General features: G+C 39.8%; 1 protein-coding gene and 1 pseudogene across 1 annotated transcript in view; both read right to left on the bottom strand.

Moving 5' to 3' along the window:
* The window catches only part of LOC102866544, a 61,172-nt gene extending 45,907 nt beyond the window's left edge, over positions 1–15,265 (bottom strand). The window contains exons 1-3 of the mRNA XM_006882730.1: positions 14,992–15,265; positions 14,572–14,775; positions 590–735 (exon numbers count right to left, since the gene is read on the bottom strand). Coding sequence (XP_006882792.1) covers positions 590–735; positions 14,572–14,775; positions 14,992–15,265 — 624 coding nt within the window. The remainder of the gene's footprint in view (positions 1–589; positions 736–14,571; positions 14,776–14,991) is intronic.
* A 3,077-nt stretch (positions 15,266–18,342) lies between these two features.
* LOC102866145 overlaps positions 18,343–21,310 on the bottom strand; it is a 38,760-nt pseudogene continuing 35,792 nt past the window's right edge.

The following is a 21,310-nucleotide window of genomic DNA, read 5'->3' as shown; positions in this document are numbered from 1 at the left end:
TGAGTGTGGAGAAAACAGTGCAACAATGAATGAATGAAAACCCAAAATCTCTGTAAATGTTCATTAAAACTAATAAAATTTAATTAAAAAAAGGTCACATAATATATAATCCCAACTCCACGAAATAATAAAAAAAGTTTATTCATCAAAGACAACAGAAATCAGTGGTTGCCAGGGGTTAGGGTGGGAAGGAATGGAAGCAAGTTCTTAATGGATATGGAGTTACCTTTCGGAGTGATGAAATGCTTTGTACCTTGACAGAAGCAGTAACTGCACAATATTGTAAGTGTACTAAGTGTTACTGATTGCTCATTTTTAAGTAAGTCATTTTATATGATGTGAATTTCACCTAAAAAAAACCCCTCCAAAACATGGTCTACCACAACAGCTACTAGCTATTTCCTTCATCTAAACATGTATTATTATTAAACTCTTGATCTTCAGAATTTCTTCTCATAGTGTTTGGTGTCAATTTAATAATGCTTAACTTTAGATTTTTAGAACCTTAAGATCTTCCACATTTCATTATTATCAGTTTTCTAAATGAAACCATCGATATTTAGAATGAAGCATAATAGAAGTTACTAACCTTTAGCGCGTCACTGGCCCTGCGAAGTTCCTTAATAACCGATGCTAAAGCTTCTGGGTTAATTCCTTGCTCACAGAGCCGAACACAAATAGCCAGAGTTTCCATATCTAAGCCCGTATTCAAAATTCTTGACATCTCAAGCAGAACTGAAAAAGGCATAAAGAAAAGAAAAAGTTACTCCATTTTAAAAGAAATATAGTATTTTGTTTCAATCAACGTATTACTACATCATTCAAGGAAATAGTACAGCATCCCAGATATGGAAGTGGGAATGCAATTCTGTTTGGCACTTATTTAATTCTAGAAATAAATTTACAATTTCCCTCCATTTAACTGCTATTATCATCCCGGTGTATATCTTACCCCAAAACTAATATCTAATATTTATCACAAGCAGGATTACAATGAACATTTCTCTATTAAATTGGGCATCTCATTACATTTCATTTTACCTAATAAGTTGCAAAGCACTCCACTTTATAGAAAGACCATACTTAATTACTATTCCAAGAGTTAAGCTGCTCTAATATTTCCTCCATAAAAAGAATATTGCAATAAGCCCTTTTATAAACTAATTTTATTTCAGTAGGATAAATTCCTAGAAGCGGAACTACTCATTCATTAATATACATATTTAACTAAGGCTTTACTAGTATTTAGACACAAAGTAACATTTATCTGTTGACTCAAATTCATAAAAATTTTAGCTTATGACCTTTTAATCTTATTTTTAAAAGAACCATCTTAATGTGGTTTATAAAAATAGCCTCTGGTATGGATTGCTTCAAAAGACTAGCACAGAGAACACAAATTTCCACAAGTCCTTTTCCAGGAATTCCTATTAGATATTTCCTTCAGTGAACTTTATTTTTTTTTTTTAAGGTAAAAAGTAAAGACAGATTTATTAGAAAGTTACATCCCACAGATGGGACACACTTTCTACCTTGGAAAGAAAATTTGGAGGAAACCTCACTGAACTTTTTATGCTGATTGTTTCTTACAGTGTATTTAAAATTGGTGTCAGCTATCAACAAGTTATGTATTGTTCTGTACCATAACCCCAAAGGCCCATGGTTAGAATCCACCAACTGCCCCATGAGAGAAAGATGGTTGGTCTCCCGTATGATTAAACTGCCTCTGAAAAATCTGGAGGGTCAGCTTTGAGTTGATTCTGACTTGATGGCATACATCATCAACATCATCATCATCCCTTGGCATTCTGTTTGAAAGGTAATTTTCCATGCTTACCTAAATGTACATAATTTTTCGGCAGAATTCTTTTCCAATAGTGGAACATTTCCTTTTCTTTTCCCCTTTAAATATTTAAAAGACCCCGCATGGTATTGTGTATAATACAGTGGGCTGCTAATTAAAAGATATTGCTGCTGTTGTTGTTTTGTGCCATCGAGTCACCTGCGACCCATAGCAACCATATGTACAGCAACTCTGAATCCTGCCCTGTCCTGAGCCAGTCTCACTAATTCTGACACACTAATCCCAGTCACTGTATCAACACATTGTATCCAGGGTCATCCTCTCCTACACTGTTCCTCCACCCTTCCAAGCATGATGTCGTTCTCCAAGGATTAGTCTCTCCCGGACACATGCCCATATTATGTGAGACAGAGCTTCAAAATCCTAGCCTCCAAAGAGAAATTTGTTTTCACCCTCTCCAAAACAGACCTATTTGTCTTCTTGGAGGCTCATGTTATGTTCTTGGCTCCAACATCACAAGTCGAAGGCATCAATTCTTCTCCTGTCATCTTTAGTCACTTTCTAACTCTCTAAAGCAGAACAAGTAACTGTGAGGCCCATGGCCCTTAGTCTCTAGACTGAAATCGTTGCTTTTCAGTACTGTGGAGAGGTTCCTGACAGCAGATTTTCCCAATGCAATTCATCTTTTGATTTCCTAATTCCTGGTGTTAAGAGTGTTGATGGTGGAGCCGAGCAACAACCTCAATCTTCTCCATCTATCATGATGCTGCCAATTGTCCCAGTGGTGAGAATCTTTGTCTTCTTGATATTGAGCTTCAATCCATATTGAAACGACAGTCCTTGATCTTCTGCAAAAAAACCACTTCAGGTCTTGTTCAGTTTCAATAAGCAAAGCTGTGTCATCTGCATAACGTAGGTTGCTCATGATTCTCTTTCCAATTCCGATGCCACATTCCTCCTCATAAAGCCCAGCTTCCCGAATGATCTGTTCTGCATACAGACTATAAAGGTAAGGAGACAGGATGCATTCCTGACACACTCCTTTCCTTATTTTGAACCATGCAGTACTGCTCTATTCTGAAGACTGCTTTCTGGTCCAAGTATTAAAAGATACACAGATCAAAGTCACCAGCTGCTCTGAGGGAGAAAGATGGGAAATCTCTTATTTATATGTGTAGCTTTTTAAACCTGACTAAAGATTGCTAAGCGTTACAATCAACTTGCCAGTAGTGGGTTTGGTTTAATTTTAAACATTCATATATATTTTAATTATCCATTGTTGTTGTTGTTGTTAAGTGCCATTGAGTCATAAGTGACTCATAGTGACCCTATGAACAAAAGACCTGGACACTTGCATAACTTTCATCCTTCCTCCAGGTTCATAGCGTTTCCAGAGGCAAGCTATTCTGGAAGAGGATGTCACTCCTGCTTCAAAGCTTGTTTTAATCAGGGAGCTCCACCAAACACTGTCCACCATGGGTAACCATTATCGCATTTGAGACATCAATATCACAGGGTTAGCTTCCCAGTCAGCACGAGTTACCTCTGTACAACAAGTGGACAGACCGGGACTATATGACCTAGAAGAATGGTAGACCAAAAACAATTAAAAACAGTCCTGCAGGCCACGGATTAGAGTCACCCACCTTTGGCTTGGTAACATCACTTTCTGTCCACTAGACCAACTGATCTCGCTCTATACTGTTGCTCAAGTATAGGAATCGAAATTTTTCCTTTAGGAAATATGCCAGTTGATTAAATCCTAGTTATTGAATTATCTATATTTACATTGTTTGGCTCATAACTATATTCCATACAATCTCATTTATACTTTCATACAACCATTAATATGCATTCTATTTTCTATGATTTATGATCCACACCTGTTATAACACCATCTTTTCAAGTCTCCATTGAATCTTTCTCATTCACACCCATTCCTCCAATCTACTAACAAAACTGCTACCCTCGTGATTTCCACCCGTCTTCTTTTTTCCATGCTCCTCTCTTTTTGCTTCTTCAACTTTAATTAGCTATCCTTTTATTTTTACAATTATGATCTTATGCTGTGTTTGTCCTTACGAGACTGGGTTAGTTCACGCAGTACAACGCTCTCCAGCCTTTCCCATATTAAATAGTATTTTATGAAACTGTTGCTCCTTAGTACTATAGAGTATTCCACTGTGTGAATGTTCTATAATGTCTCAATTCATTCTTTCATTGATGTGCATTTGGGCTGTTTCCATATTCTTGCTATCATGAATAACTCTACTAGAACACAGGTGTACATACCTATGTTTGTGTCTTGGTTCTCATTTCTGTGGGGTATATTCCTAGCAGTTAAATAGATGAGACTGAATGATTTATCCTTTTATCATTCATTTAAGATGTCACCATTAGTCCAGTAATATTCATATACCTATGGATTTGTATGTCTTATCTCACAGGAGTTTCACTCTTAACCCAAATGTGATACCTCTCCAATGGTTCAAATCTACCAGGATGTGATACAGGAAAAAGATGGGTAGATGGGTAATCACCTCGCAACAGAAAAGTCCATTGTCTGCTATTAGTTGTTTCCAACTCGAAAGCAATAAAAATTCCACTTTGCATTATGGTAGGTTAAAGATTTTTGTACTGTTTCTTGAGTTCCTTTAATCTTTAGATAAATATAAAGAAGTCAATTTCAAAAGCAAATTCATTTTGGATTCTGATTTAAATTAAATTAGTAAGAACAAGTTAACAATATCATCATTAACTTTATGTGTAAGTACCTTTGAAAAATTTTTAATGTACTCAGCAGACAGCCCTCCCACTTTTTCAACACATTGGCAATTTTCATTTCTATGAGTTAAATATGAAACTTTAAGAAACATCTTTTTTAATTCTTCTACTCTGCTTACTCTATAAATCATAGTTCAAATGTCCTTAGCTGATAATTCTAACATTTTTATCAGTTTTGGGTTTGCTTCAATAGATGATTTTTCTCATCATGGCTGTTTTTCCTCTGCTTTTTACATGCCTGATAAGACAGAGACATTATGTATTTTACCTTGTTGGGTGCTGGAGATTTTATATTCCTGGAAATATTCTTGATATTTATAATGGAATGCAGTTCTCTAGAAGCAATTTGATCCCTCCGAGTCTTACTTTTAAGATTGTGCTCCATCTGAAGCTCTGTTTACCCTAAGGCTAAATATTCTCATCACTGAGGTAGGATTCTTCTGAGTACTCTATCCAATGTCTTATGAATTATAAGGCTTTCCATACTGGCTGTTTTATTTAGACACTATAATTAGCTCTGTGCTAAGTGTGACGAACTGTCTCCTCTAAACCTTTTAAGAATCCTTTCCTCAGTTTTCAGTAGTTTATGCAGGTACATGTATACACACCCCCACCCACACACACACTCTTACAGATGCATGAGCTAATCAATGCTTTGCTAATGTAGCTGCTGCTCATAGGCGCCACTGAATTGACCATGACTCATAGTGACCCCATGAACAGCTCTGAATCTTGCCCTATCCGGCACCACCTTCAAGATCTCCAAGACACTGGAGACCTTTAGTGTAGTCACTGTGTCATCCTTTGCATAACCCTTACCTCTCAGGTGCTGCTATGTGAAAATCAAACTAACAAGTACTACTCCACTCTCCAAGCTCCAGCTGCCTTTGTCCCTGAACAACTCACGATGTTCACTAAGTTCTGAATGTGTTTCCCCCCTTTTGAAATAAGGCCTGGTAATTCTCTGAAGACAGTGAACTAGATACAAGTAAGATTCATTTCATTTTGTTTCCCTGTGTCCCAATGGTTGCTGTCCTTTGTAGCCTGACACTCAAATGATTAAAAACTTGTTCCATGTTCTGTCTAGTTTTTGTTGGCTCCTTAAGTAGGAGGGTAAATCTGGTTCCTATTACTCCATCCTGGCTAGAAGCTGGCAGCCTTTTTCATTTTCATAGTCCTCAGTTTTGATATTCTGATTCACTAATATGTTGCCATGTGAGCAGTAGTCAATGGTAATGAAGGAGAAGTTGAAGCTGAACTGAAGACACTGGGGGGGAAAAAGGCCCCAGGGATTGTTGGGATAGCAACTGACTTGTTTCAAATGACAAATGCAGTCCTGGATGTGCTCACCAATCTACACTGGGAAATGTGGAGGACAGCTGTCTGGCCAATCGTCTGGAAGTGGTCCATATTCATTCTAATTCCCAAGAAAGGTAATCCAGCAGAATGTGGAAACTATTGAATAATATCATTAATATTACATACAAGCAAATACTGCTAAAGATCATTCAAAAATGGCTAGAACAGTGTATAATCGATAAGGAAATGTAATAAGTTCAAGCAAGATTTAAAAGGGGCCGTGCACGAGGGATATCACTGCTGATGTCAGATAGACCCTGGCTTAAAGTAAAGAATACCAGAACAATGTCTATTTATGCTTTATTGACTATGCAAAGGCAGTTGACTATGTGGATCATAACAAGTTATGGCTAAACCTGAGAAGAATGGGAATCCCAGTGCACTTAGTTGTACTCATGCCAAAACTAGGAGGCCACTGTGCGAAGGGAGCAAGGGAACACTAGATGGCTTAAATTTAAGAAGGGAGTATGTCAGGGTTGTATTCACTCTCTATACCAATTCAATCTGTATGCCGTATGCTGAGCAAATTATTCAAGAAGGAAGAATGCAGCATCAAGATCAGAGGAAGACACATCAATAACCTGTATTCTGCAGATTACACAACCTTGCTTGCTGAACATGAGGACTTCCTTGAAGCACTTGTTGCAGAAGATCAAAAATACAGCTTTCAATATGGATTGCATCTCAATGCCAAGAAGATTCTTAGCACTGGACCAATAGGCAACATCATGAAACTGTCAACAACTTTATCTTACTTGGATCCACAATTAACACCCTTAAATCAGCAGTGAGACAATCAGGAGATGTATTACACTGGGAAAGGCTGCAGTTAGGGACCTCTCCAAATTCTTAAGGTGTGATAATGTCAGTTTGAGGCTGAAGGTGCGTCTGAATCAGGCCATGGTCTTTTCAATCACTTCCTATGTATCTGAGGGCTGGACAATGAATAAAGATGACAGAAGAATTGATGCCTTTGAGCTGTGGTGTTGGATAATAGTGCTAAAAATCCCACAGCCTGCCAAAAGTCTTGGAGAAAGTGCAGCCAGAGTGCTCTTTGGAGGCAAAGATGATAAAGCTTTGCCTCACATACTTCAGGCATGTTGCTATATGATGCTTGGGAAAAGGAGGAAAGTCAACAGTAAAAGTGTATAATCTCTAAAATCTACACCCAAATGCAAATTCTGGTTCTACTGTTTACTATGAAAGTTATTCTTTCTGTGCCTATATTTTATTGGGTAAAATGGGGTTAATAATTGCACTTATTTTAGTAAGATTGTTGTATTGAAAAACAGAACAATTAGTATATGGGTAGCATTGGGAAACTAGGGTAAGGTGTTACACTGCCAATTCAAAGGCACCTGGTTCGAATCCATCAGCTACTCCAAGGGACAAAGACGGCAATCTCCTCCCGTGTGAAAATCCACTGTAGGTCAGCAATGAATCAATTTTGATTCAATGGCACTGAGTAACACCACCACATTTTGCTTTCATTTTAGAAAGGTTTTTGTTGGGAATGGGTAGTTTTCATCTATCTTAGGTTTTTTTTTGTAGTTCTTAGCTTAAAGCTCATGTGCCATGAAGATTTCTCTCTCTGACATCCCAGCTTAGTGACGTGTTCTAGGAGGGCTAGCCTGACACTCGCCTTTAGCCCTTAGGAGTAGCGCTTATGAAAGCAACCTGGCTCCTCAGAATGCACAAGGATGACATTTCTCAATCCTTGGCTGTGGCAGATGGCACGTTTTCTGGCTGCAGTTTCACTCAGGCAGGGTGGTATGCTTGATCAGGTTCCATTCTCAATCTCCTGCTGTGGTTCCCATCTGCTCCTTTTTTTTAGGGAGTGAGGAGTAGTTGGTGGGAAGGGATTCTCTCTTTCTAACTAATGAAAATTTTCCCTTTCTTGTTTTTTACTATGGCCATCATTGGAATTATATTTCCCCTAACATGTTTTATGTGCTTAGAGAACAGTAGCCTAGTTTCACAACTTGAAAATCAGTTTCTGCAAGTGCTCAATCTACAAATAACTGTCAACTCTTTTCCCCCCCATTTAGACTGCTTTTAAGAGAAGGGATTTCACCTTATGCTTACATAGTCTAAAGGGTTACCTTCTCAAAACCTAGATACTACCTTGTAACCAGTCACCTTAAAGAACTTTCATGAAGCCTACATCTCTGCAGTCACATAATCATTTCATTTACAAATAATAGTAGTTTCATCATCTTTTCAAGTAACCTCTTCTGATCTCATCTTCTGTGCTAAAGATTTCAAGGTTGTTGTAACAGCCATAAATGCAGGTATTTCCAATTTTATGTAGAATGTTTTTCACATTAATGTTAAGATGCTGTTTCAAATGTATATCCTTTTTGATATTAAAAAATACATTATTGCCTTTCAAAAAATTTTTTAATAAGCCAGGAAGAAAAGGTTGCATATTGTCAACATCTATTCATCAAACACTGAAATAATCAGGTAGCTTTTCTCCTCTGACCTTGTCATTTATTATTCTGACAGACTACTTAATTCTGAGCCATTCCTAAATGGCTGGGAAAAAACCACTACTTGGCAGTATTATAACATTTTTTAAAGTTCTGTTGGCATCTGATTTATAATATTTGAAAAGAATTTCAAATCTGTAACTCATCTGAGACTATTCTGCAGCTTACACTTGGGTTTCAGAATCTAGCTAATAGTTATTTTAAACAAACAAAAATATTTTCATTCTTATTCCTACACTCTAGAAGGGTGAAAAATATTATCAGAAAAGTACTGAATGGGCTCAAAATTCTCTGTGACTGACATGTTTCACAGAATGAATTGTAAGTAACATCTTCAATTTCTTCTGATTTACCAGTTCTTCAATAATAATCATTTCAACACTGTCCATCTCCATTATTTGTTTTAGGATATAACTGTTTATGACATAATATAAAAGCTTCTTCTGGGTTTTTATTGTATTCTATTTCTCATTCTTTATTTTAAATATCTGTGCCGTTGGCTTTTCATGACCATCTTTGATCTATTTTTCAAATCTAGAATTTTGGATTTATCAATTTACCCTTCTTCCAAAAAGAGTTCCTAATTCTCTTTGACTGTATCTATCAGTTTGGGTGACTTTGATATTCAAGTATATAATACTCAATCTGAATGTCATTTCTTGGACCTATGTACTTCCTATGAAGAGGAAGTACTATTTTTACATTCCCACTATAAGCAGAATTGTAGCATCCTCTGGCTATACTTTAGCTTCCTAACTTGACATTTTTTATATTGCAAGTATTCTTCCCTCTGGAACCAACAAATTATTTACCCTACACAGTTTTTTCATTCCTTCTTTATGTCCTCTTCCTAGCTATATGAGCTATGCATTCCTATAGTTAATTTCTGGCATAGGATTTTCTCACTCATATTATCTTGACAAAATGCCAAACTTGGAAAAACTCAATGTTTTGTTAGCCTACATTTCTTTAAAAAAAGATTTAGCAATCTCTTTTTAATTTTTAAAAAAGCCCCCTACTTTTATTATAGGATTTTAAACCTCATTAAGAAAAAGTCAAACAGAAATTACTCCTTTAAAGGGAAATAAAAAGATCCAACATTCAATAAAAGTGGAAGGGGTGGGGGTGGGGGGGAGGATCCATAACCAACAGAAGAACCATTAACAGAAACAAAACAACATGACAGAGTTAACAATTAAGATAGTAACTGTATATACATTACATTAAAAAATGTGGATATTATTAAAGAAAAAATAAGATCTATAAAAAAGACATACTACACTAGATCTTAGCCTAAAAGCAGCCTTTTCTTTCTTTTTTTTTAACAGTAGGCTCAAGTAAATCAGAGATGGTGATGATGTACAAAATATGGTGAGGGTAAGGTTCTGATGTGTTGTTCACAGACTTGCTATGAGTCATAGTCAATTCAACAGTACCTAACAACATAAAAAGACTTAGATGGACATTTTAGAGATAAAACTTCAGTATGGACAATGCAAAGGAGTAAGGTTATTGAACTTGAGACCAAACCAAGCACCCACCAAATTGATTCTCGTTCACAGAGACCCTATATGGCAGAGAAGAACTCCTCAGGGTTTCCAAAACTGTCATCATCTGTGGATAGATATTTTTCTCCTACAGAGTGGCTGGTAAGTTTAAACTGCAAATCTCATGGTTAACAATAGAGCGCTCGGCACAGCAATAGGTATCACCCAAAATGAAGCACAAAGTTCAGGATCGGAAGGGGGATGATTAGAAAAGAATGAACAAAGAGTAAGTCAACTATAAAACAATACTAAGTGATCCTTAAATGCATGTGATTGAAGCCCTGGAAAAAGGCATGTGAAAAATATTTGTAAAGATAAAGATGCAAACCTTCCTAAATTTTATGAAAATGATAAACATACAATCTTGGCTGCAAAAAGTTGTACTGCTAAGCCAAAGGTGCTGCTAAACTCTAGTGCTTCAAATCTACGAGTGGATCCCTGGGAGAATGATGAGCAATCTCCTTCAGTGTGATTTATGGCCTCAGAAACCTCCGGGTCGGTCAGCTAGGACTTGGTTCCAGCTTAATCGCAATGAGAATGAGCTATAAATACACAGCAACAGCCCCAGTGAAAATGAAGGAGAAAACAAGGACTATGGGAGAATGATCGTAACTGAATCACAATCTCTTTATTAACGCCCTTTCTTTTAACAGTATCTGGACTTGTTTAGTCTCAACTTTGCTGGCTGATCTTCAGGTGTTTCAGGCACTCTGGGCTTCTGGGCAATCACGGGTTACCTTGAAGTGGTCTTTCAAATAAGAGAAGAAAGCAAATGGGCTTTGTATTCTAACCTTTTTTTACAAAAGCCTCTTCTGTCTGGTCCCTGAGGTTAAAAACCTTAAAGGAGAGTCTGGTCCTGCCCTTAACTTTGGCACCTTTCGTCTTGTGCCTTGGGAACACTAAGTAATAAAATGCAGGCCCAAGATTGCTTTCCCTGTGTGTCTATCTAACTTAGGGTCTACTCTGGAGTTCACCGAAGGTTTCTTATAAGCAGATTAAAGAAAACTGCACTCTGCACAGTTTTCCTCCTTCTTTTGGAGAGCTTCTTTAACTTAGACATAGTTAACCAGCTAAGGGAACTAGGCCTTTGAGGTGAAGGAGCTTGGAAGGTCTCGATGGACTGCCTTAATACTTAACTTTTAGCTTTAGGCCCTGATAGAGGACTATGAAAAAACTTCAATCAAACTTCAATACATCGGATTTCTATCCACACCCCCCACCCCAATAAAACACATCAAGGAGACGTGCAAGGAGAGTGAAACTTCGTCTCACATACTCTGGGCATGCTGTTGTTATTAGGTGCTGTCCAGTTGCGTATGACTCACAGTGGCCCTAATAAGAACGGATTTGGACCCTGTTTTATTATGTGTCATGCTCATCACCTCTGAAATACTTGAGCCCTGTGCTACAGTCCCTGTTTCAATCCATCTGGCTGAAAGTCTTCCTCTTTTTTATTGACCCTCTACCTTTCCAAGCATGATAATCTTTTCCAAGAAATGGCCTTTCCTAGGAACATGTCCGAAGTATGTGAGAGGGGCCATTCTCTAAAAAAGGGACATCATGCTTAAAAAGGAGAAGGGTTAGAGGAGAGAGACCTTCAACAAAATGGATTAACACAGTGACTGTAGCATTATGCTTATGTCAGAGATGATGAGAGTGGCTCAGAATATGACAGAGTTCATATCCCTTGTTCCTAAGGTTGCTCGGAGTCATGGTCCACTCGACAGCCCCAAACATGTACAATAGTGTCATATGACAGTTTGGGGCTTTTTTACTTGCTACTTGTCTTGGCCTTCTAGTTGATAGCTGTTGTTTGTTGTTGTTGTTGTTGTGTACCAGCAAGTCAGAACTGACCCACAGCTGACCCTCCAGCAGGTTTTCAGAGGCAGGTAACTGCAAAGGAGGAGGCTGCTCACCTTTCTCCCACGGGGCAGCTGGTGGATGGATTCATGTGCCTTTGAGAATGAGCACAGCTTCTTGCTACTAGACCACCAGAGCTCCCTGGCTGATACATGGGCCTGGCAATTATTATTTAGGAAAATTAGTCTTTTCTGCTTTAAGCTGCCTAAAGAATACTGAGATCAATTCTGCAGTTTGGGGATGGTACTGTGATTTCTCATTTCTAAGTATTTATTTCTTGCTTCCTATTTATTATTCAACACTCAGGGGAAATCTGGGCAAATAACAAAAAATAATCTTTTCAAATTAGGTCTATGACAGAGTGTGGAAGAGCAAAAGATATACTTTTCTGAGAGGGCTGGAGAACATTCTGGCAACAAGTTAAGATGGTTAAATATACACAGATAATAAACACAAATAAGTCAGAAACAGAAAAAAATGGTGTAAGGAAAACAAGCCAAAAGAAAAGGCATCACTTAGATGCTAAACAAAGGCAGCTGCTTATTTGCACAGAGGGACATAGCTATGTTTTTTCCAAGTAGCCACAATACCCAATACCGTCTCTAGAAAATGAGCAGGTGTAAACTGTCTTCCCCCCGCTACCCTCCTGAGACTTTTCACTTTAGTACCGTTTCTGGGACAGGTAAAGAAGTGATAGTAAGACGATGTTGGCAAACACCAGGCACCTTATAAGCCAAGTTGGAGCAAATTTTCCACTTGTCCTAATCTTGGTTAGTTTTGGTCTATTTTGACCAAATCTGACAGAAGAAAAGTTCCTTTTCTTCCCCTTATACCTTAGACTACTGAGTCACACAAAGAATACATACACATGCAGCTTTATCTTAACTTTGCATTTGTAAATTTTAGTTACTACTCAGGGGTTGGGCTTACCATTACCTAGCTTAATTAGAACTACATCTGCCAGTTTTGTTCAAATCTCCTAAGAATCAGGGGAAAGTCCTTGGCTCCAGCTCTCTAGTTCAGTGAGCTCCTGTAGATGTCTCTGAATTCTGTTTCTTCTACTCCTTTAAGTGGTTGGAGACTGGCAGTGTCCTGCTTTAGCAAACACACTTCTGCAAGGCAGCCCTCAGGGCAAATGATGAGAACTGTCTTCACAGAGTTGAGATCCCTTCAAGGGGCTCCAGGCCCCTGGTCCCAAAGTTGTTACTGTGTCCCATAGAGTTGGAACTGACCCATAGCTGACCCTCTGGCAAGTTTTCAGGGGCAGTAATCTCACAGGAGGAGATTGCCCGTCCATCTCTGATAGAGCAGCTGGTGACCTCAAACGGAACCAAACTGCATGTCTTCAGGATTGCAGCACAGCTTCTCACCACTAGGCTACCGGATCTCCCTATACAATTCAGCAAATTTGTTTCTAAGAAAATCATGGTCTTGTTACAGGATAAACCAATCTAGAAGACAGGTGTTGGGAGTGCAAAACCAGCTTTTATATAACGATATATAGTAGACAGAGGATATGAACTTCCCAAATCTGTCTCTCTGCCGGGCAGATTTTAGGGGAGATGCTGGTCAAATGAATGTCTGGAAACCTGAGACATTCCAAAGTGTCTTCCCTCATTCAGTTGTTCGGGCGTGTTATTGGAGCTCTGACTAATTGGCCCAGTTGTAAGGCTCCAGAGACAGCTTGGCACCATGACCAAAATTGAGTGAACAGGCTTCAGGTTGATAGAGCACTTTCTCTTAATTCCACTGGGTTATGGGGGAAACTTCATTTTAAGACGTTGAAAAAAAAATATTAGTTTTACATCGTTGTTGAGTAATTTTGACTCAGAATCCACCCATATCTGACCCTCCAGCTGGTTTTCAAAGGGAGTTAATGTCCGTCCTTCTCCCGCAGAGTGGCTGTGGATTCAAACTGCGTGTTTTCTGTACTGCAGCGCAGTTGCTTACCACTAGGCCACCAGGACTCCCTCGTTTTACACTTGCACCGGGGACTGAGAATTTAAGCATTCACATATTGAAGATGCAGCCAGAATGTTCCTTAGAGGTAAGGACGGTGAAGCCTCTTCTGACATAGTTTGGGCATGTTGCTAGAAAGGCGAAGGGTCAGCATCTCAACCAGATGGACATAGTGACTGCAGCAATGAGCTCAAGTGTGTCAGAGATGAAGATGACACAGGAAACGGCAGGGTTAAGAGCCCTGTTCACAGGGTCGCTCTGGCATATAACTAACAGCAACAACAACAAAAACAACATGGGGGAGGGATTGTATAACAACGAAGGAATTTTTCTTTTACTTTTCAAAGAGAAGAATGAACTGGAGGGGGAAGGGTAGGTAGGGAGAAAAATGCAACAATGAATGAGTGGAAATCCAAAGTTTCTGTAAACTTTCATTAACATGAATAATAATTTTTTAAAAAAGCCTGAAAGGTTAGTCTACCATCCATAACTGCAGTAGAGAGTCTTTTTGCTTAAGATATTACAAAGTGTTCGTCTCAATTTACAACCAGTTCATTGCCATCGAGTCTGAACTGACCCATGGCTGACCGGGCAGCGGGTTTTCAAGGACTGACTATCGCACAGGAGGGGAGAGCCCATCTTTCTCCTCCCTCCCCACTGGGCCACCAGTGCTTCCAGGAAACCCACAAGAGGATTTGTTTCTGGTTTTCTAAGTTAGTTTTATTGTCGTAGCCATTCTATATTCCCTGCATGTGTAAAAGTCTACCTAAGTGCAAACGACCAGACACACCCTCTCTGGTCTGCAGGCTCAGGTCCTTGCAGCGCGGGGCGGGGGAGGACCGGGGCGCGGCGGCGGGATGCCAGGGTGCGCGGATCCCGGGGTGGGGCTGTCGGGAGCCGGGCGACAGGTCAGGGCGGGAGACGCGGCCGGAGTTCAAAGCACGCAGGGTTCCCGACAAGAGATGCCGAACTACACACCGAGCGGGGCCCCAGAGCTGCGCGAGCGACAATCGACGCAGAGGCCACTAAAACACTCTCAAAGAGGACACCAGTCGGCTCTCCGGCTCTGGGCAGTCCAGGCCCAAAGTCTTCAAAGATGCCATCTGGGACTGGAAGCCGACCTAAAGTCTTCCCTCGCCTCGTAAACTCTGACTGTGGAGGCGAAGACGAGAAAGGGGAAACTCACCGTCCATGGTCTCCCTCACTGCATTCATATTCTCCTTCACTGCATTCATATTCCCTGCAGCTCCCGCCGCCCCAGCACCGCCACTGTTCGCCATGCTCAGACCGCGTTCCGGACCACGGGGCGGGGAAAGACCTGACCCGGAAGTGGAACGCCCTCCTTCACCTCCTGCTCCCGCGAACCCCGCCCCTTTGTGCAGGCTCCGCCCCTCGGTCCCCGCCTCTTCCGACAGGCTCCGCCCCCACGCTCTTCTGCCGGAGCTGATCGGAATGTGCATCTCCTTGCTCTGGGAGGCAAAGTGAACCGAGGCGTTTCTATTTAGATTTACTTTGCTGCCTCTGTGTTAAGACTGGCTGATTCGCAGACCTTTCCATGCCAGAACACCCGGGAAAAAAATGACACCTAAAAGGCACACTGGTATCAACAGGTCTGTCCATACAGAATCGTATCAAATATGAGGATCCCCACTCAACACTCAAGGGTTACATGTAGCCCCTGTACGTCAATCCAGTGTTCCGTCTTACAAGAAGCACACTGCCTGTCTGACTTCCCCAGGGTCTGGCTCTAGACTCTGGCCACCTGATTCTCACTGCCTCCAGCAATCACCGGAATATTCCAGGCCCTTGGAATACCGCTAATAAAGTAGTAGTAAAATGAGGGAAGGAATGCCAGATCAGAGCTAAGATTAAGATTAATCTGCTAAGATTAATGTTGCTGTCACTGTGACCTCGCATTGAGTGTGATCTATAGCGACCCTATAAACAACAGAACTGAATGAATCCTGTCCTATCCTCACCATTGCTGACATACTCGAGCTATATTGCTGCAGTCACTGTCAACCAATCCAGTTGAGGGTCTTCTCCTTTGCAGACCCTCCACCTTTCCAAACATCATGGCACTCTCCGAGCAACATGTGAGATGAAGCTTTGTCAATCTTTGCCTCCAAGAAGCACTCTGGTTGCACCTTTCCCAAGACATACCTGTTTGTTCTACTGGCAGTCGATGAGATAGTATTCTCTAATACCAAAGGTCAAAGACGGCGATTATTTTTCTGTCATCCTTATTCACTGTCCAGTCCTTAAACTGACATCATTGCTCCTCAATAATTTGTAAAGTTCCCTGACATCAGACTTTCCCATAGTAGTATCTTTTCTTAAAATCCAAAACTCTGAGATAATCTCCTGTTCTTGATTCTGCGTGTTTTTCTTAACACTCTTCTATCTGAAGGAGCATTCTTCTGTAAGCCTTGCTTTTCCTCCCGTAGGCTGGCAGAGAACAGTGGAGCAGCAAACACACAAAGCTACTGTTTGTGCATGGCTGAAGACTGTGGTGATTTTACAGCATCCTGGGCATTTCACATCCATGAACTAGAAATTCGAACTCTGCACCAGTCGCTTCTCGCATTTCCTCTTTTCTTCTTCTGGAGAGGGATGAAGGAGATCCTTTGCAATAGGCATGTGGAGGTCACTGCCGGTAAAGTAGTATTTCTCCTGTTCTCCTGCCACCAAAGATATTGTAGATCCAAATAAGAAGTTTTTGATAGTTTCAACCTTTTGTCCATTTATCATGATGTTGCCTATGGGTCCAATAGTAAGAAATGGCTTATATGAAGGACTAGAAAGCTTCCATACACTCTTTGATCAAAATGGTCTTATTTCAGAGGTAATTTATGGAAAGTGGGCACACACTGTCTTTCCTCCTCCTATTCATTGCCTTCCTCTGTTGCTCACAAATAATAGGGACCAGTTTCTGTGCCTTGATGTAATCTTTATCTTCTGGTGTGTTATAAAAGTTGTAGGCAGGGTACTCATAACCTTAGAATCTAGAACTCTCCCTACTTTCACCAGTTATCTTGTTTATACTGTATCTAAAACAACTTATACAACTGAAGCCTAAACTTCCTAATGTTTCAGCTCTGCTAATCATTTTAATGGGTACTGTTGTTGGTGAAGATGATGAACAAACTATATAAACATTCCACCCCCTTCTTGCAGCTTACTAATGTATTTACTAGTATACTTATACGGGAAGCTCTGGTGGCTTCTTGTTCTTATGTACTGCCAAGTTGTAACGGAGCCATAGTTGACCCTTCAGCAAGTTTTCAAGGGCAGTAAATCCCATTGGAATGGATTGCCCATCTTTCTTGCCACTGGTGGATCTGAACCAGATACTTTTGTGTTGAGAGCACAATTCCTTACCAGTAAGCCATCAGAGCATCCCCTAGTAAGGTATTGCAATGCCAATGATAAAGGCACAGGGTATGAAGTCACTAGCTGCTCCATAGAAGAAAGATGGGCAATCTCCTCCCTTGAAATTTACTGTTCCGAAAAGTCACTGGAGGGCCAACTATAAGTCAGTTCTGACTTGACACAACAACAACAAGAACAAATTTATCAGCATGAAAAAAGGAAGAAAGTAACACAAAATAGTCTTTATTTCCTTGGAATGTATATGAATTCATTTCTTTAGAATTAAACCATTTTACAGTGTTATGAACAGAAATATATATTCTACAAAGATACTGCAAAAAAGTTATATTCATTTTACTTCCAAGATGGAATTAAGTGTATTTTTTCCTGACTGCAACTTTATTTAAGTCACAGAAACTCTTCCATCATCTCAGTCCCTGCTGCTTCCCCTGGGTCTTCATTTTTATTCCTTATTTCTTTCCCTGGCTAAGCATGACCAGTAGATTTACTGGAAAGAATGCCCTACCCTAGTAATGAACATAGATTTATTCCATGCATAGAAAAAAATGCATGCTATTATATATGATACTGACAGAGGTATAAAGTAGTGACCATAGCAATTATCAATGGAATGACAAATACCCTCACCAGCTGAATGATTAATTCAAGACTTAAAATTTTAGGAAACTTTGGAACTTTCAAGTTTATCTCTAAATAGAGCATTTTCACACAAGTAATGCTTTAAATTTATCTGTGGGCTCAGAAGTTTTTGATGTAAATGAAAAAATTTAAAATAGTGCCTTCAATTTGAACATATTTCTACACATCCTCAGAACTGCTATTTCACTTCAGTCAGTTCAGCTTAGATGTTCACTGACCTCAGAAGGTAGATGCAAAGCCAGAAGTTGCCACAATTTCACAATTTTAAAAACAGAAATTTTCTTGTTGTTGTTAAACAAAGGTAATTACAAAAATATTTATTGGTAAAAAAGAAATTTGTGCCATATGTTGACATTCCAGGAGTTTTTCTGTTGTCTTTTGTCAGTAAGTTCTTGGTTTTTCACATTACAGAGGGAAAGAAAAAGTGTTTATCATGTTGGTTGAAACAACTTCCTTCTCCTCACAATTTCTTTGCTGGTGCTGTGCAGTACAAGCTTGGAGCTACTTATGTGTCCAGCCTGGTTCTGAAGGAGGTCCGCCACGGAACGCTGCCCTGAGAAGGCGTGACTGTGTTCTTCCAGCACCTCTGTCGTGTGGTCTTGCTGTGGAAGAAAAGGAAGGAAACACTTTCACTTTGGATATAGCCATTTCAGATTGCAACTATTACAGAAATTTAACATACAGATTTCTTTTCAGTAGAACCCTGAGAAAGAGTACAGGTGTTACATTAATTTAAAAAAAAAAATGAGTATTCTGTATTTAAAAAAAAAATCCTTATGTAGCTAGAGTTAACTATGAGGATCCTTTCCCTGTCTGGCATGCTCACCAATGCCTTTGTTCTACAATTATTTATGTTGATCAGAGATCAGTAGACAATAGCCCCCACTGCCAACTCTGGCCTGTTGTCTGCTTCTGTACAGCTCACCAGCTAAGAATACTAATCCAAGGTATGGAAGTTACAGAAAATGCAAACTTCAAAGTCCATACATAAAGTTTTGCTGAAACATGGGGTGGGGGTGGGGTGGGGGGAGAATATCTCCGCCTACATCTTAATGTCTACCAAATATTTTCAATGAATTATTGTTGTTGAGTACTACAGAGTAGGAACTGACCCATAGCTGACCCTCCAGCAGGTTTTCTGAGGCAACTGATTACATGAGAGGAAACTGCTCATCCTTCTCCTGTGGAGGAGCTGGTGGCCTCGAACTGTGTGCCTTTGGGATTGCTGCACAGCTTCTTGCCAATAGCCCCCAGAGCTCCCTAATGGGTAACAACTAAAATTCTGCCTCATGAAATACGACAGACTCTCAAATCAACTTTGTTTAAAAAAAAAGATTTGTTCTCACACTGTACAGAAGACAAAACAGGGAGATTAACAATGACTGCAACAAGATCATTATTAGGATGGCATAGGATAAGGCTCCAATGCTATTCACTGGGTCACAATGAGTCAGTTGACTCAATGGCACCACACAACAACATCTGCATATTTAAATTAGTATCTGTTTTGAGAAATATTCAGTTGCATGCTTATCTAGTGTTCATTAATAAGTGAGTTTTTGAAATAAAAATAATTCTCTTGACTAATGCTAAAATTATACTGGATTTCAACTATGAATATATAATTATGCTTCTTCCACCAAAAAGCAAGCTCATTATACATCTTAATCAAGAGGACAACGCTTTTGTCTTGCAATCTGTGAAAAAACATAACCCAACAAGACCAAAGCTGCCAAGCAGGCAATATGGAATCACAGTAGAACTAGACTCAACAGGGATTTGGAGGCTGCGACCTTTTTAGGAGCAGATCACCAGTTCTTAGGAGCATCTGGATGAGCTCAAACCACCAACCTTATAGTTAGTAGCCAAGCACTTAAGGAGCTTCGGTGGCTTAATGGTAAGAACTGTGCTGCCAACACAAAGGTTTGACTCCTTCAGCTGCACTGTGAGAGACAAAGGGGCAACCTCCTTCTGTACAACTTCCCACCTCTTAAAACCTGCTGCAGGGCAAGCTTTGAGTCTGTTCTGGCTCGATGGTACACAAAATAACAGTCAAGTGCTTAGCTGTCCTCATCGCTGGAAGCCTCCTTTCTAATATGTAAAATACGTATTATCTCTATCAGGGCACCGAAAATACATTAAAGGCTAGTACTAGATTCTTAGAAAATATAGCTGACTCTTCAATCTGACATAAAGTACTCTCTCAACGGTACTGTATCCCTTCTCAAATAATCAAAGTTCTTTTTTAAACTCATTTTTGAGATACCTATTTATACTCACATGTGAAAGGTGTCCATAAATAGACACTGACTCCTGGTTGACCCTCCCCTGGGTTTCCAGTGCTGTGATTCCCGTGGGAGCAGACTGCCCAGCTTTCTCTCTTGTAGCTGCTTGGACATTTGACTCACCACTGAGGTTCTACCTTGGTGCAACCTACAGACCACACTGCTGGAGCAACACTGTTGTTGCTGAGTACCATCGAGTCAGAATTGACCCATATCTGACCCTCCAGCAGGTTTTCAGAGGCATTTAATTGCACGGGAGTAGACTGCCCATCCTTCTTCTACAGAACAGTTGGTAGATTTGAACTGTGTACCTTTGGGATTACAGCGCAGCCCATAACCACCAGGCTACCAGAGCTCCCTGGAAGCAAAAAGTTCTGACTTTTCTCCTCCTTTACCCTACTCCTGCCTTTCTTTTAATTTTAAGGAACTGATTTCTGGCCCCGTTCCAAATAGGGTTCTCTCCTTTGCCTTCTACTCTTACACTTTCTCATAATCAGAGTTAGAAAAAGAAAGCATTTGATTTAAAACCCGTTTGAAATAGACCTGGTGGCCCAATGGGCAATCAAAAACATGATGGCTTGAATCCAGTAGTCACTCTTCTGAGGGAGAAAGATATGCCAATCTGTTTCTCTATAGATTTACAGCCTTTCAAACCTGCAGGGCAGAGCTCCTCAATCCTGCAGTGATAGGAGTTGGCACTAGACCACAGTGTTTTTGTTTTCCCCTTTATTTGTTAATGCTGCTAAATGAACTAAAAGAGGGCTAAAGCATGAGAAGATAATAACATCATTTTTAAATGGAATGTGAGGGAAAACACTGGGGGAAAATGGTCACAACAAACTTCTAACTGTACTTCAAAACTTACAACTCTATTAACTTTCTCTATATTTTCTTCATACCATTGTAGTAAAAACTTGAGATTTATTCTCAGCTTCACAGATTTGTGCATCACTTTCTCTGTAGTAACTTTCCGTGCCAATTGTATCCATAATATTACTTCCATAGGTCTGTGTATTGTAGCCACTGTCCAACTGTGTATTATAGTCACTGTCCACCTGACAGACATGGGAAGGAGAAAAACAAAAGCCATGAAGTTTACTGAGGAATTTAAAAGTTAATAAATGAATGCAAGCAAGATTTTACTGAAGATTATCCAAAAACGACTGGAACAGCACATCAACAGAGAAC

This window comes from Elephantulus edwardii, unplaced genomic scaffold (assembly GCF_000299155.1).
Source record: "Elephantulus edwardii isolate Elephantulus edwardi_28Jun2011 unplaced genomic scaffold, EleEdw1.0 scaffold00023, whole genome shotgun sequence".
Classification (NCBI taxonomy): Eukaryota; Metazoa; Chordata; class Mammalia; order Macroscelidea; family Macroscelididae; genus Elephantulus; species Elephantulus edwardii.
Note: the sequence above shows the minus strand (reverse complement) of the source record. Positions and strands in the feature narration are given on the sequence as shown.